Source organism: Anopheles marshallii, chromosome 3 (assembly GCF_943734725.1).
Source record: "Anopheles marshallii chromosome 3, idAnoMarsDA_429_01, whole genome shotgun sequence".
Lineage (NCBI taxonomy): Eukaryota > Metazoa > Arthropoda > Insecta > Diptera > Culicidae > Anopheles > Anopheles marshallii.
In genome coordinates, this window is record NC_071327.1 from 17,354,774 (window position 1) to 17,370,161 (window position 15,388).

Below are 15,388 nucleotides of genomic sequence, written 5' to 3' on the forward strand. Positions count from 1 at the left end.
AACCTTAAGGGCTGGATCTGGTGGTCCGGTGTCATTCTCATCAAATGACCACCCCATCGGAGCCTAGCGGGTCTAATCCACTGTACGACAGTGAGTTCTCCATACAGCTCGTAGAGCTCGTCAATGTAGTGTTGACTACAATACTAATGTAATGCAGTAGTCAATGTGGTATAGGATCCTCCAATGTCTTTCCACACATTCGGGGTCAAAAATCCTACTGACCATCTTGCTTTCGAACACGGCTAAGAGGTTTTCGTCAATTTTGGACAAGGTCCATGTCTCAAAGGCCTATGTGAATAGTGGAACTATACAAGTGCTATAGATTCCCGGCTTCGTTCGTTGCGATCAGATCAGGCAGTCTGCACCGTAACGCGTATCTCACAGGACATACGACAGCACCGGTACAAAATCTCATCCGGACCAATCACCCGTAAGCAAGACTGACTATCCAGCTACGGGTAAACAAAGCCAAAGAATGCCTGAAATGGTAGGCCTAGGACTCTTGAGGTTGTAGTGCTACTAAAGAAGATGTCTTAGAAATAGAGGAGTTGCCACAATGTCAAAGTTCTACCAACTAATAAATTGTTTTCCTAGGAAGTCGTACCTCCTGAATGACACCGGACATCCCAAATCCTCCCTCCTCCTAATAAGATATCTTCTTTGCTTTTGGGTTGACTTAATTGTGCCACCCATCTCAGAATGATCACAAACATCATTGAGCGATAGCCTTCCAAATGGAATAGCACAGCGATTGGAATCGCCAAACAGGTGCTTCAATTGTTGTCGTCAATTTTGTAGATCGTGTAATGCCTGAGCCCTTATATACATCTGTGTAATTTTGTTAAGACCCATCGATCAATGTTTATTATTTCGTTGAGTGCTCGCAACTAATTCGAATAACTACATACATCCACGAACTGTACTACTGGTTGGAGGTCTGACAGGCGGCCAGCAAAGCGTCCAGTGCGGTGGCCTTTGCCACCAGGCCCAGGTTCATAATGGCGCCACAGCTTTCCACACGCTGCACCGTCGCCAAACTCTCCAGATTGATCATCGCAACGACCAACTTCGTCTGGATGCTGACATCCTTCATCAGAGAATCGTTCATGGTGACCGTCTGTGGAATCAAGGGAAGGGTAAAGTTAAATCGGTCTCCGGCCACCGGATGTCACCGGAGGTGCGGTGTACTTATACTCACCTCCGAAAGGCATTTAGCGATGCCAGCCTTTATCACTGGCGTTGAGCTGGTAGAGCCCAAATTGAGGCAGAAGTCGATACGGTTCGCAATGGTGCGCGTCTGCTCGCGCAGCACCATGTTGTACTCACTGATGAACGAATCCGTGTACCCGGTGTTGGCGAAATCGTTCAAGCATTTCTGCAACCCGTCGCGCATATTGTTCTCGAGGTTCGCGATCGCACCGCCGTACTTGTCCTTGCAGCTATTCGCGTACGTACCACCAAGCGACATGAACTGTGCCAGCTTAAACAGTGAATTGTCAAACACCGGCACCAACGACTTGACGTTGTTCTGAATGAACGCCTCCGCACCGGTATAGAGCTGCGTCATCTGGGCCTGCAGACTGGCGGTTATAGTGCTCGCGACGCTCTGGATGGCAGCGGTCGTGGTCGTGATCGAAGCGTTCAGCTGCAGTGCGGTGGCACGGGTTGTCGAGTCCTGCATGAATGGGTTCACACGCGACAGCCTGTTCACGATGTCATTGACACCGTTGGTGGCCTCACCGGTGTACTTACTCTGGTAGGAGCTGATGCGGCCTACCACCTGGTTGTAGTAATCGCGCTGGGTGTTGTTGACCGAGTTCAGCGCATTGGTCATGTCGTTGCTGTAGCTGTTCAGAATGCTGGTCGCTTGTTCGAAGGAGGTACGGATCGTCCGAACGGTGGTCGTGAGACCCTTCTCGGCCGTCGTCACCACCGAAATTGCACCGGCAAGGTTGAACAGTGTCGATGGCTGAATGTTCGACGACACGGTGCTGGCGGAAAGGGGTCCGGCCGCCATTACCGCCGTCACCTGCTTGTACAGTGTGTCCAGATAGGTAGAGATGTCCGTCACCGCCGTCTGGATCATCTTCATCCAGGACGTGAGGGCACCACTGTTCTGGGACGAGGTGGACGTTTGAATTAACGTTATCAATGCTCCGGCCTGGTCGAGTGCCACGTATGCCCGATCGATGGTGGCGTTCATGCTGCCGAACATACAGGACGGCGACAGCTGCCGCTGGCTAGCCACGATCGAGATGTTGCGCAGTACTTCGTTCACGTTCACGGTGATGTTGCCGACGAGTGAGACCAGTGCCTCGCCGGACGCAATCAAACTGGTTGAGCCGTTCAGCTTCGATATCTGGTAGCCACCGATCGCACCTTGCAGATCGGAGGTAGCCGACCCTACCATGTTGGCCGCCGACAGTACGTTCGGATTGTTCTGGGTAACATAGTCCATGGAGATATCCAATCCCAGGTCGGGTGAGGCACTCTGGAAGTGGGGACGAAAAACACGAGGAGCCCCAGAGCATGATCATTAAGCGCTGTTTGGAAAGAAGCAGCATGAGACGGTTCCACTTACAGCCAATCCACACAGCAGGGGTATTAGAAGAACGATCGAAGATCTCCACATTCCCATGGTGATTGCAAACTATTGAAACTACACTAGAAGATCGATCGGACGGTTGCTATATCGTATCGTCGTTACACACTTGCTCCACCGTACTACTATCACTGCGTGCGTTCTGTTCGAGCGCTTCTGGCATACTCCGCCGTGTCTGCACTGGTGGATCTGTTCTAGTTTTTGGAACCCGTCTGTTTGCTAAATCTGGCAACTCAAAACGAAACCACCACGATGTGTGGAAGCGGAGCGAGTTCCCCTGCCTTCTTTGCCGACGTGTCCATAATCGAGGGGGGGGAGACCGAAAGCTTTCACCATGCAGCCTACCTTCGCAATCGGTTTCGCTGTTGGATGCTCCACGTCTTGTCACGGGAGAACCTCAGTCGGCACACCGGTCCAGGCGTTCAAATATTTGAACAATCGCCAACCATTACTCCGTTGCGTTCTCGGGATGCTGAACACCGCCATGAAAATGGGGCTCTAGTGAAATCCTTGAAATCAAATCCATTTCAAAGCTGTAATCTCACGACGATAATCTGGCAAACTAAAATGAAAGAATGTACCAAAAATTTTATGTAACATGTTAACGGGTAGTGTAGGAAAGGTCATAATCCTCTTAATTAGATGTCCACCTTATCGCATCAACTATAGTGGCGTTAAAATTAAAGCTAAAGCCCCGACTGAAACTGTCGCCAGGCAAGCATTGTACAGCTGGACAAATATGTACCAATAATGGGCCCTGCTACTAAAACTATTACGTTCACTCAAATCTTTCAGTGCGTATGTTGTGTAGGATACATATCACTCTACTTCTCGATTCCTCGTTAGTGTAACCTTGAAGAATTCGTTGCAAACCTTCGTGTGATGCTTTTTTCTGAGTATCGAGGGCTTCTGAAGCCACTAACCCAGCGTGACGCTTTTCTACGAAAACCACCTGACACAATATTGAATTGTCAGACGATACTGAGAAAATAGCTGATGGCGTCTGCTTGGTCTGTGAGCAATTCTTTGAATAGTTTGTTCAATTGAATGGCAGTATAATACTGTCATGTCATGTCAGGTCTAATGGGATTTTAACTGGATATAAACTATTCCTGTTTAGGTGACTCTAGTGCTGAAGGATCTTCGGAATAATGACTGTGTTTTAGTACAATCTAGGACATCACAGGGTTATACAAAAAATGCCTTAAGCTTATTAAAATGGATCAATGCGATACCTTGAGTTCGATTTCTCGATCCTCGTTATGTTCTTCTTCTAGGACCCATCTTCAACCTAACCTCAATTTAAATCTTCGCAGCTGTTTTCTAACACACATCGAGCACAGGCCAGGACGTTTTTGGTGAGTTGCAAAAACAAAACCAAGGTCGGTACGGTAGATAAACAATCGTTTGTCAAATCACTTGATCAAACTTGCACCAATATTGTGCACGTTGCAGGAGGATGATTTGAGCGCCGTTATTAGCATGAAAATAAGAATAAAATATCGAGCGTCCAGCGAGGTTGGTGGATGTAAATGCTATGAAGTCTTTTTAGTATTTTTTTTTTAGAAGTTTTGCTACTTTTAAGTATACAATTGGAAAAAAAATCCTCCCCTAGAAACAACAGCTGATGTTGCCTATTATACTGCTTCTAGCGTGACAGTTCTTTCGTTGTAACACAGTTTTGAACAAACAAGCGAAATAATTTTAGATTTGTACGGTTTCTTTACATTTACCAAAGAAAACATAAACGGTCCAGGGTATACTGTGGTCTGAACTCGGTCTCGTCTAGCTTTCTCGCTTTCATCCTCTACTGGCCGGTCTGTAGGCACTGATTGAGCGCTGGCACGATTGCTTGCGCCATTGCGGTGTAAGTATTGCTGACTTGGTTAACGCAAGATTTGACCCGATCGTTCGATGCGACCACCTCCAGCTGCAACATGGTGGTGACAAGCTGGAACTGCTGTGCGAGCGTTGCCTTGTAAAGAGGAGCGACAGTGGTCGAGATCTGCAAAATAAAACAATGTTTTTAAAATGCATTGTAAGCTTTTAGCTCGTTGTGCGTGTGTATTCGCTACATACCCCCTTCAGACAGGCGGCTATTTCTGCCTTTACTTCGGAGCGGGAACCAGTAGAACCGAGACCGCTGCAGTAGCGTATATGGTTGCTTAACGCCTGGTAGTGTTGTCTCATGAGCGTCATGTAGTTGTTCAGGATCGAGGACACACGGCTCAGCTCGGTGTTCTCGTCGTTCAGACAGTCCTGGATGCGATCGGCACCCTGATTCACCAGATCGTTCGCCGTGTTGGCGAACCTTGAGCGACAGTCGGACAGGTATGGTGAGGAGGAGGTGGTAATGGCGTTGAAGTACGAAGCCTGGGCGGTGCTGAACGAGGTGAACGTCGCGCTAACCGATGCCTGCGTTTTGGTGTTCATGCAAGTGCCCACCGTGGAGAATGTGGCCGATATGGTAAGCGAAGCCGATACACTCGAGCTCAGGGTGGTGCTGGACGCTGACAGTACATCCGATGCGAGCAGCGCACTATCGCCGATTAGCTGGTCCGACAGGAAGCTGGTAAGCGTATCCGAGGCCGACCGCAGCTGCCCGGCCATGTCGGTGCGCAGGCTGGTGAACTTGTTCGCGTAATCGTTCACCTTGTTCACGACGTTGTTCGTGAAGGATGTCAGTGTGGAATTGATGGAGCTACGCCGGTTAACGATCGTGCTATCCAGCTGAGCGGATACATGGTGCAGCTGCAACGATTGAACAGAACAAAACGAACTGAAGCATGGGCATGACCGTCCCAGTAGCGGGTGTTTGAACACTGTATACTCACGTTGATTGCAAGCGCCGCCAGTACGGCAAACCACAGCAGGGAACGACGCGTCATGATTTTGGTCTACAGATAGGTCTAGTGTCTCCTCTCGTTCGAAATGCCGATAGTCGACTAAATCCAGCGCACCGTTTGTCAGCGAGTGTAGTATAGAATCTGGTTCGCACGGTTGTCAGAACAGTTGACAAAACTTCACACCAAAAAAAAAAAAAAAGGTGTCGCCAAGACCTCGAGGTTTGCCCACACCAGCGCGACACAGATACACATGCACGATTCATTGTTTGAACAAACTTCTTCATTTTCTTGCAATCGTGATGGGATGTGTTTTAAGTGGGGTGTTACACATGGACGGTATGGATCTATTCTTCCATCTCACTTTATCCTTTCCGTTCCGTGATTCATCTGAGCAGCCTCTGATTTATATCTCTTCTCGGATCCAGTTGAACAAATGCCATGAACGCTGCTGATGCTGTTCAGTATCATTCGTAGAACGAATTTTCATTGTGTATTATTCACAGCGGCGGTTCAACAATAAGGATATTGGGGTATTCGAACAAACTACCACAGAAATCCCTATATCTACCCAGAAAACTGTTGCTAAGGCAACGGATAGATGATCGCACAGGTTGCTATAATACTGTTTTATTGCTACTCAATGTTCAAAGTTGAAAGTACTAGTGACGTAGTGACGTACAAAGGAATTTTCTCTGGGAATTCTATGTCTGCAATAATGTCAACTCAACTACGGCTACCAATTAGCCAAGTGTCTTCCTTTCGCCTTCGATTCGGAATCTTTCTCCCCGCCTTCGTCTCCGCTACCACTAATCCAACACATTGTACAATAGCGTTCGATTGTCAATCACACTAATTCCTTACAAGCTTGTCATCGCATTCGAAGCAGTCCGCTATCTACACTCCGCACCGCGTAACGGTTACGGACGTTCGGCCTGCTCCCATCACACCTATCGAAAATGATAGCAAAAGATTACCTTATCAGCGAATTGGTTACGGGTCGTAAACCTACGGCGAACCTACAAGATGCATATAGAGGGCTTTGTGTGGGCTTCATTTAATTAACTGACCGCCACCGACGAAACCGGTGTGCTTCTTAGAGTGAGAGTGAGAGTCACCGTACGCGTGCGTGTATTGGAACGAATCGAAGTAGACCCGGTGTATCACATGATGCAGTACTCCGTACTGTTTGTCTTTTGGTGCTGCTGCTTGCTTGGTAGCCGTACCTTAGCTGCTCCGTTCGATGGAAAACAATCGTCCGAGCTGAAAGATTTCACCTTTGACGAAATCATCCCGAACCAGTTCGGATTGCGGAGCTTCAACGGCACATGGTTGTCTGGTGAGGAACTACTGTACAGGAATGGTGGAGACTACGTAAAGCTGAACTTAAACACGGGGGACAGTATCGTGGTGATCACTACTGATGTGTTGGTAGGTTGGAAGAAATTGGTTTAAAAACAAAGTGTCATTAGGCTGAAACCGATTTTCCATTCCTGTCTTCTGCAGAGTCAATTCCGCGGCGCATCGATTCAGTTGATTAAACCCGATTTCACAAAAGTCCTCGTCCGATACGATGTCCGAACGGTAGGCAGAAACGGTGATGGCAGAGTGATCGAACTTGCAACCTCATGCACAATCCCTCTCTTTCGCAGGTGTTTAGACATTCGTCTCTTTCCAAGTACGCAATCTACGACACATTGGACGGGTAGGTAGATAACATTGTCCTCGCTGGAAAAAGGGGGTTATAGGAGTACCTGATCGTTCTTGGCGTCCCTTTCAGATCTGTATACCACATTGCCAACCAGGAGGAAGTGTCAATCTGCATTCTCTCCCCGACCGGACAGAGCCTCGCGTACGTGAAGGATAACAATGTTTACTACCGAGCTGCGCTGCTTAATCCAGTGGAACGGGCACTTACGCTCGACGGTGTTACCGGTGTGATATACAACGGAATCCCTGATTGGGTGTACGAAGAGGAAGTGTTCGGTACGGATGCGACACTCTGGTTCTCACCGAACGGACGCCGACTAGCCATGGCCAGCTTTGACGATCGTGAGGTGAAGGAGTTCTCGTACCATCTTTACGGTTCACCGGATGATACGGACAAGCAATACCCGGAAGAGTTGCGCATTCGGTACCCAAAGGTTAACACCACCAATCCGACCGTACACCTGCAGGTGACGGATCTGTCTGTGAGTGAACCCACTTGGGTGGAACTACCAGCACCGCTGGCCACCGTTGGTGAGGATCATGTGCTCGGCACTGTCAACTGGGCCGGTGAGGATGTGCTAGGTGTGATTTGGACCAATCGCCGACAGAATGTGGCCACCTTCCAGAAGTGTCAAACCACCGCCGGAACCTGCACGGAAGCGATCAGATTCGATCGACCTAATGGATGGTACGACTTATATACGCCGCGCTGCTATGGACCCAATCGGTGCTTCTTGATGGGCGACAGTAATGGATGGCGCGCTGTGATGGAACTCGTCGATGGATCTTCTCCTGTTGCCCGTACTCCGTCAGGATTTACCGTTTCCTCCATCAACGGGTACGACGAACAGTCCCAGGCGCTCTACTATACAGCTGTTCCGGCAAGTCAACCGCACCATCGGCATGTGTACCGCGATGAGGAATGTCTCACGTGTGGCTTAACGGACGAGCTGGAGGATTCCGTAGCATGTAACTTTGCAAGCGTAGCTTTCAGTGCGGATCTGTCGTACATGGCAGCAACCTGCTCCGGACCGACACCTTCCTACACGCAGATCTTCCGTACCAGCGATAGGCAGCTCGTGGCGGAATGGGAGTGGAATATGGAGCGTCGTGAGCAGTTAAAACAGTACAAAAAGGTTTCGGTACGATTCCTGCGCGTCCCAGTCGGTGACGGTAGCTTCCAGGCAGCCGTTCGACTCTACCTTCCACCGGAGATTGACTTCGAATCACCTGCCACAGCAACTCGCAAGTATCCAATGGTGGTGAATGTGTATGCCGGACCGGATTCGGTCCGTGTCACAGATAGTTTCAGTGTTGGGTTTGCGAACTACATGGCCACGACCAAGGGCATAATCTACGCACAGATTGACGGTCGTGGTACGGGTAACCAGGGCTACGAGTTCCTGTTCTCCATCAACAACCGGCTCGGAACGTACGAAATGGAGGATCAGATTGCAGTTGCCCAGTATCTACAGCAAACGTACGCGTTCATTGACCCTCAGCGTACTGGTATCTGGGGCTCGAGTTACGGTGGCTATGCAACCGCCATGACACTGGAGAAGGATCACGAGCAGGTGTACCGGTGCGGCATCTCGGTGGCACCGGTTACTTCGTGGATGTTTTACGGTAAGTTCGGGTACAGGCCGAACGAGGTAAGGCGCCCCTAGGGCACTCATCACAATCAATATCCGTCTACAGACTCTATCTACACCGAGCGCTACATGGGACGTCCGACAGACAATGGAGCAGGGTATGATCGTAGCGATATCAGCAGCTTCACCGATGAGCTGAAGAATCATCTGTTCCTGCTGATTCATGGTACCGCGGACGATAACGTACACTATCAACAGTCGATGGTGTTTGTGCGTGCCTTGCTGGATCACGACATCGACTTCGAGCAGATGGTAATGGACCTGCTGATGGTGTGCTGTACGTTGTTGCAGTTGACAGCAAACTTATCTTTTGCCTATCTTTTTCCCACTTGTTTGCAGAGCTATCCGGATGAGGCCCATTCGCTGTCGGGTGTGCAGCGTCATCTCTATCACACGATGGACCAATTCTGGGATCAATGCTTTGCGTAAAGCATGTGGCCTTTAGTATATAGCACGGGGTACCCGGTAGAAGTAGGATGCTTACCACCCTGACGTATTCACCTCGCAATGCATGGAAGATCGCTAGAATCAAGTGTTGCAAGTTAATAGTTATGGACTACTTATATCCGAAAGTGGTTAATTTTTCATTTGGACAACTGTAGAAGAATACTGAGAGTAATAGTTTCTAAATGTTTGAGCATGTTTCCTCAGTATAGCTGTTATTGTCTCTTTGCTTTCAATGAAAGCACTCTTGGTTGAGGCTGGTTCACCATTTTCAATACCCAGAGATCATCCACGAAGGAAGTAACTTTCGGAGACAGTCACCATACGCCATTCTAATGGTCGATACGGTCGATCTTGTTTTGTGCATGTAGTCATGACCTACTCTTGGTTACTGATATCAAATCACTTTCATACACATGAGATCGATCTTTAGTGTAATGATGTGGAAATAATCTTTTAATTCTTCAACTTCGCCTCTAACTTAACCTAGCATTTGCAGCATCCACGAGTCGGAGACGTTTATAATTTGTTGAACCTATCGGAATTGAAATAGATGTCCTCTACTGATGGGATGATTTGAACGATTGGGGAAGAGAAGATACTTACAATCTGTTATGATAAAAGAGATTATGGTAGATGACGCAATACCCTTTTGAGATGCTGTTGCACTGGTGGTGGAATGTTGTGTATCTGTTGTATGCCTCGCCTGAGATGTGTACACCATTTGGATCGTTGACTCGGATCACCAAGCATTGGACACGTTGCTAATTATGCAATTATCAGTAACAGAACCATAGAGTTTCGTTTAATAGTTTAATTTTATTTAGCACTTGTTGCTCTTTTCTGTCCTTTTTTACAGATCTCATTCACATATTCAACGGATGGCACACTCCTTCATCCCGTAAGGAAGTTTCATATATATTGGATTTGTGTTCATCTTTATTTCGTCTTCTACACGTTATTCTGTAGTAATTGATTTGTGACCAGTGGGAACTTTCTGTTTTCTTTTTCTTCTTATTTACTTCATAACGTATCCGTTACCGTGTTCCATTCCCTGTTGCGCATCGAAGCATAAGTTTAAACGCGATTAATAAGTCCAACTAGGGCCACGTGGGATTTATAAGGGTGTGGGTGTGAGTGTTTGTGTATTTGCATCAGTTTCTATAGCTTATGTTTATAATATTTCATCTCGGGCCGCGGGCACTGTTCTGGCCCCGGTTCCGGCACTAACGCATTAACCTTTGTTTTGCCCGGTATCCGGTGCGATCGGCTGTGTACGACGGCGGGGAAGGAAAGATAAATGCAGTGTATAGCAAAATATGTGTTTACTTTATTTGATTTTTTGGTTTTTACGTCGCTTTCTACGTCGGAGCTTCCTGTCCTCTTGTCTCTCCTATCACATCTTGTGTGTCGCATACAAGCAGAAGAATCATATGATATGCATTGCAATTGTTTTGCCGGTTTTTTCCCGGCGGGTTCGTGCTGTGTTGAAGATGTCTATCAGAAAGTGCTAAAATGAGTACTATCAGGCGGGAAAACAAAAAGTCTTCGAAGAAGCTCATAAACGGGGAGTAGCTTTTTAACATAAACACGTACAATAGTGTCCTAATGGGCGGGTGGTGTGTGTGTGAGAGTGTTCGTGTAGGGAGGAATTTTGGTCCACCATGTAGATTTTGTGTTTACACGTTTAATTGGTGAGATAGATCAAAATAGTGTTCAGTGCTCCCGGCAACTTGTATTACAAACCAGCGTGTTCATATTCTTTTCCTGTTCCTTTCGCTGGTGTAACTGCTTTTATTTAATCTAATCTTTGGCAATAGCAATTGTTTGTCGCCATGTTGTTCGTGTGTCATAGTTGTGGGGCGCGATTGAGAGCCATTTTACTAGCGGTGGTTCCAGTTTGTGTTTAAATGTACCACCATCTGCTCTTCGGTAGATTGTGGTTTGCATTTAATTGAGTTTGATAACGGAGGTTTCTACTCCCTGTGTTGTATTCGTGTGGATGTGTGTGCGAATTATAGGGAACTAGAGCCATATCGATTGGTCATTGGGAGAGACCTTCTCGAGCAATAGTAACCTGTTTCACTGCAATCGTCCCTTATTCCAGTGACCAAATAATCCTCATCCCACGCTTGGTGTCAGCAAAAAAGCGACATACATGCTAAATTTTCTTATACTTCATCCTTCTACTCACAAATCCACATCCATTTACAGTCTTGCATCGGTTAGCTTCTCCTCTTTGTTCTGTGTGCTGCTTCTCTGCAATCAATAATTCTTCCCATTTTAAGCTAATTCCTATTCTGTCATCTATCCCACGCCGACTCACTTTCAATATCTCTGTACAATTATGTCCGGAATTGTGCATCTTTTCGCGTTCCTGGTTCCGCGCTCTGTTGAGCTGCTTTTCCTTTTACCTTTAGCGCTCTATAACATGAGTATAAACGGTCTCGGAAAAAAGCTTGTAAAAGCGTGCAGTAAAAGGTTTATTTTTTGTGTTTGGTTTAGTGCACAATTGTTAAACGGCGCCTTATCAAGGTAATGTCTACAGCAAACTGCTTTTGTTCGTTCGTTTGCTTGTTTGTTCGGCTTCTGCTTCCGCGAGTGTTTGTTTTTTTTCTGGATTGATCTGTGATGTGTTGGTTGTATTATTATGCAAGCTTGAGACGAATTTATCATTTGTAAACATCAACACCATTGGGATGTTTTGCCGCATCATACGCTAAAGTGCGTAAATGAATTGATTTTTTTCTTTTGCACATTATCAACAATTCCAGCTTGTAGTGTCGTTGTGTTCAGCGCCATATCCTCAGGGAACACACGCGATTCGCCCTGCCCAACTTTCGAGTCAGAGTACCGTCACAACTGGTTCGGTTCAGGTTCACTCCCGTGCTGAACAGAGTGTATGTAACAAATAAACACATTACACTTTAATTTTTGTTCTCTTCCTCCTCGATACGCACGCAAAACACGTAAAACGAAACTTTGTAACACAATGGACAAAACCATAGTCTTTTTGCCCCCCGTAATCGAAAAAGATGAAAACCTAACTGTCGTAATAGATGGCGTGATGTAGTGAAAAGATTAAATGTGATGATTAATGGAGTGCATCGAATATGCGCTGTGTCGCGTAGCAGCTTACTACACGCGCACACGCATGCGGTACAATGCAAACTTCCATGCGTATGCTTCCCGGCTGAACACATTCGGGAGGGTTTCCCATCGTATAAGGAAAGGATGCGTTGCTTGTGGAGATGATGAGCATGGGTGGGGCACAGGAGGCGGATGGTTAACACTTTTACAGTTCGGCCAGTTCCTTACTCTCTAGATCAAGGCGTTGCTTTCTCTTGTTGCGGTACCGCATGATGACCGCAAACACGATGCCATTAACAACAAATAGGCCCGCTATGATGAGCGAGGGAATGAGAATATCTGCAACAACAACAACAAAATCAATGTTAAAATACGTTACTATGGAAACGAAGGGGTTAGTTTCAGTAGTCGTGCCACCTTACCGTAAACAGTGTCCGCTTGCTTATCCGACATGTTGTCACTATCGCTGTATCTTCGCTTCTGTTCGTAATGCGACACAAGACCGCTCCCTTCGGTAGCTCTTTTTTCTAAAAATAAACACAGTAGAAGATCACACGTAAGTTCGGTAAGGTAGTACACACGAGAGGGAGAGAAGTAGCACGTCGGTCAAAATAAATACGGTTTGTATCTAATTTTCCCACGAGACAAGGGTGCATTCGATTTGATCTGTTTGATCTTATGATTCTTACCAAACAGATACAGTCTACGATATCCAAACGTGCGCGAACGATATGAATGAGTTGAGTCGTGCGCTATGTTGCTAGTGCTTGGCAGGGTGTACCATGTGAGACAAGACACATAACATACTGACCGTATGCCCACTGTCCTAATACACTTGAAGCAATCCAGCAACGTTCAATCGGATGGTGATAACGAACGAAAAATTCCCATCCAAAACATGGTACCCACACTCTCGTCTGCAAGAGATAATGCTACCCAACAAAGAACTGTGCATTATAGTCCAGTCCAGTTGATGACTGTGTGCGCTGGTGGAGCGAGACACTCTATTACGATCGATATAGGAGTACGTTGTGTGCGTGCAAGCAACGAGATTTTTTAATAGAGGAAGATTATGCTGCCATGAATGGATGCAGAGTGCACAACGATAGCATTCATTCATTTTAGTGAGCTGCACAAACGCGACAATTTATTGTAATATTAAAAATATACAGCCAACCCTCTTACAAGGAGATAATTCCTTTCCATGCTTTACTCTAGGTTAATATAGACCTAGAATCAGAAATAGCATAATATAAAATTCGCTCCTGGATCAGCTGCATTGTGCGAAAGATATATTTCATTTTCTGCAGCAGAAACTTATTCCCTGGCATCACTAACTCCATAATTTCTTCAGCTGTTGAGTGTTATTGTTTTCAATTCTCAATTTCAAAATAATGCCCAACTTTATTACTGCATTAACGGAGTAACTTCTGGACATTTCATTTTTAGACAATTTTTTTTAAATGTTTCTAATATTCGATTGCAAGCAGATAAAAGGGTATTAACTCTTAAACCCAAGGAAAGAAGACCTAAGCTTTAAGACACTAAAAATAGTTGAATTAAAAAATAATTATTAATAGCTTAAGTACACGGTGTTCTTACATACATTCATGTTTGTAAGTGCATTCTCTAATTATTCCGTTGGGAGGTTTATGGTTCGATGTCTTGATGAAGCTTTTCAAACCGTGGAAAGTAAGAACTTTAATTGTTATTGTTAGAACCAGTGCGAAGGGTCTTCAACAGTGTCATTAGCATGTTCGTCACACGATACAACCGAGTAGCGTAAAAGGTGGGCAACGCATGTCTAAGATTGTAACGTTCTCGGGTTCGATTTTCTGCACGTGGCCAGACACTACCGCTGTGCGGTCGTGATGTAAACGGTTGTGTTAATTTTTGAACAGACGCTGTTTGCTAAACGTTTAACGACCATTCCTATATCGTCTCTGGTACGTGTCAAGCTGGACGTGTATATTTTTACGCTGCGACATAACACAACGGTGCGTCTTCTGTCGCTCTCGTTTTCTTTAGTGGTTGATTTGTTACAGCAAAAAAGCATCAAACACTGTACGGTGATTACAACATCGTAAATCAATCAGTTAAAGTCGTAGGTTTTGGGTGAAACATATTCTGCGTCAAATACGATACCAGTTCGATGGTGAGGTAACAAACGTTGAAGGTGTCTTATATTGAGCATAAACGGCTGAAATTGTCTAATGCTAAGAGATACTACTCTTGGAGATTCCCTGGGGGATCTAATTTTATCTGGAGCTCACGGGAGAAACCAATCACGCGTACAGTTGTAATAGAAAGGAATGGAATCATACATTGAAAGCTATAATGGTAGACAAAGAATTGGTTTCGATTGCTGCTGGTTTGAGCCACTAATAGAAATTTACTGACCGTGATTATGCATGGTTAACCAACCGAAACGCACGTGTATTTAGTTCGCTTTCTGATGCTACAAATGTGAATTAATAAAACTTTCTTTAAAATTTAAGAAGCACGAACCCGTTTGAATAACTTCAACTATCTCCTTCTACCAGCACGGACTTACGAACATCTTCACAGAAGAACATGAACTGCATCTAATTGCCCTTTTGTGCACCCGTCAAAACATTTGCTATGCAGCAGCTGGTACCGTTTGATGCGCTTACCTATGCAGGCCGGAAGTGGACGATTCCAGGTGTGTTTCGCTGTGCAGATTAGCTCCCGAACACTTTCGCCGGTATCAGGAAACACGTGCAATGGATCACAGACGTACTTTACGCGGTGTTCAGTTCTTCGCACCAGCCGCATGTGCCCGGGCGTTGGTGATGGCAATTCGCAGCCTAATGCTGTAACAACAACAACAACAAAATCGACAAAACTGTTTAGACGACAACGCGTGCAAAGGCAACAAGCATAAACAAACGCACAAAAACGTCAAACTTGACGACAATTTTAACGAAACGTCAAACGATTGCACGAAATTGAAATTGTGTGAAATATTTCATCGAGGATATCGGAGAAATGTTTCATTCAGTTTCATACGAACGTTAATTGAAAAT

At 46.0% G+C, this 15,388-nt stretch overlaps 4 protein-coding genes across 4 annotated transcripts in view; 1 reads left to right on the forward strand and 3 right to left on the reverse strand.

The window, feature by feature from the left end:
• Positions 1-922: 922 nt before the first annotated feature.
• On the reverse strand, positions 923-2,638 carry LOC128715227 (uncharacterized). Its single transcript, XM_053810109.1, has 3 exons — positions 2,582-2,638; positions 1,199-2,491; positions 923-1,117 (listed from the first exon to the last, which is right to left on the reverse strand). Exons 1-3 carry the CDS (start codon positions 2,636-2,638, stop codon positions 923-925), a joined length of 1,545 nt encoding a protein of 514 aa, XP_053666084.1.
• A 1,771-nt stretch (positions 2,639-4,409) lies between these two features.
• Positions 4,410-5,490, reverse strand: LOC128715206 (uncharacterized). Its single transcript, XM_053810088.1, has 3 exons — positions 5,437-5,490; positions 4,682-5,353; positions 4,410-4,607 (listed from the first exon to the last, which is right to left on the reverse strand). The coding sequence occupies exons 1-3, from the start codon at positions 5,488-5,490 to the stop codon at positions 4,410-4,412; spliced, it is 924 nt and encodes a 307-aa protein (XP_053666063.1).
• Positions 5,491-6,612: 1,122 nt separating this feature from the next.
• Positions 6,613-9,236, forward strand: LOC128710915 (venom dipeptidyl peptidase 4). Its single transcript, XM_053805778.1, has 6 exons — positions 6,613-6,876; positions 6,952-7,029; positions 7,098-7,150; positions 7,226-8,781; positions 8,854-9,059; positions 9,147-9,236. Exons 1-6 carry the CDS (start codon positions 6,613-6,615, stop codon positions 9,234-9,236), a joined length of 2,247 nt encoding a protein of 748 aa, XP_053661753.1.
• A 3,306-nt stretch (positions 9,237-12,542) lies between these two features.
• Positions 12,543-15,388, reverse strand: part of LOC128710935 (uncharacterized) — a 68,855-nt gene continuing 66,009 nt past the window's right edge. The window contains exons 10-12 of the mRNA XM_053805799.1: positions 14,996-15,175; positions 12,764-12,868; positions 12,543-12,680 (exon numbers count right to left, since the gene is read on the reverse strand). Coding sequence (XP_053661774.1) covers positions 12,547-12,680; positions 12,764-12,868; positions 14,996-15,175 — 419 coding nt within the window. The 3' untranslated portion in view covers positions 12,543-12,546. The remainder of the gene's footprint in view (positions 12,681-12,763; positions 12,869-14,995; positions 15,176-15,388) is intronic.

Coding starts and splice junctions, on each gene's coding strand:
- LOC128715227 (XM_053810109.1), bottom strand. CDS start 2,638: ATGGGAATGTGGAGATCTTCGATCGTTCTTCTAATACCCCTGCTGTGT. Junction 2,492..2,581: donor CCCTGCTGTGTGGATTGGCT/GTAAGTGGAACC, acceptor CCCCACTTCCAG/AGTGCCTCACCCGACCTGGG. Junction 1,118..1,198: donor TCGCTAAATGCCTTTCGGAG/GTGAGTATAAGT, acceptor TTGATTCCACAG/ACGGTCACCATGAACGATTC.
- LOC128715206 (XM_053810088.1), bottom strand. CDS start 5,490: ATGACGCGTCGTTCCCTGCTGTGGTTTGCCGTACTGGCGGCGCTTGCA. Junction 5,354..5,436: donor TGGCGGCGCTTGCAATCAAC/GTGAGTATACAG, acceptor CAATCGTTGCAG/CTGCACCATGTATCCGCTCA. Junction 4,608..4,681: donor TAGCCGCCTGTCTGAAGGGG/GTATGTAGCGAA, acceptor TTTATTTTGCAG/ATCTCGACCACTGTCGCTCC.
- LOC128710915 (XM_053805778.1), top strand. CDS start 6,613: ATGATGCAGTACTCCGTACTGTTTGTCTTTTGGTGCTGCTGCTTGCTT. Junction 6,877..6,951: donor TGATCACTACTGATGTGTTG/GTAGGTTGGAAG, acceptor TGTCTTCTGCAG/AGTCAATTCCGCGGCGCATC. Junction 9,060..9,146: donor ACATCGACTTCGAGCAGATG/GTAATGGACCTG, acceptor ACTTGTTTGCAG/AGCTATCCGGATGAGGCCCA.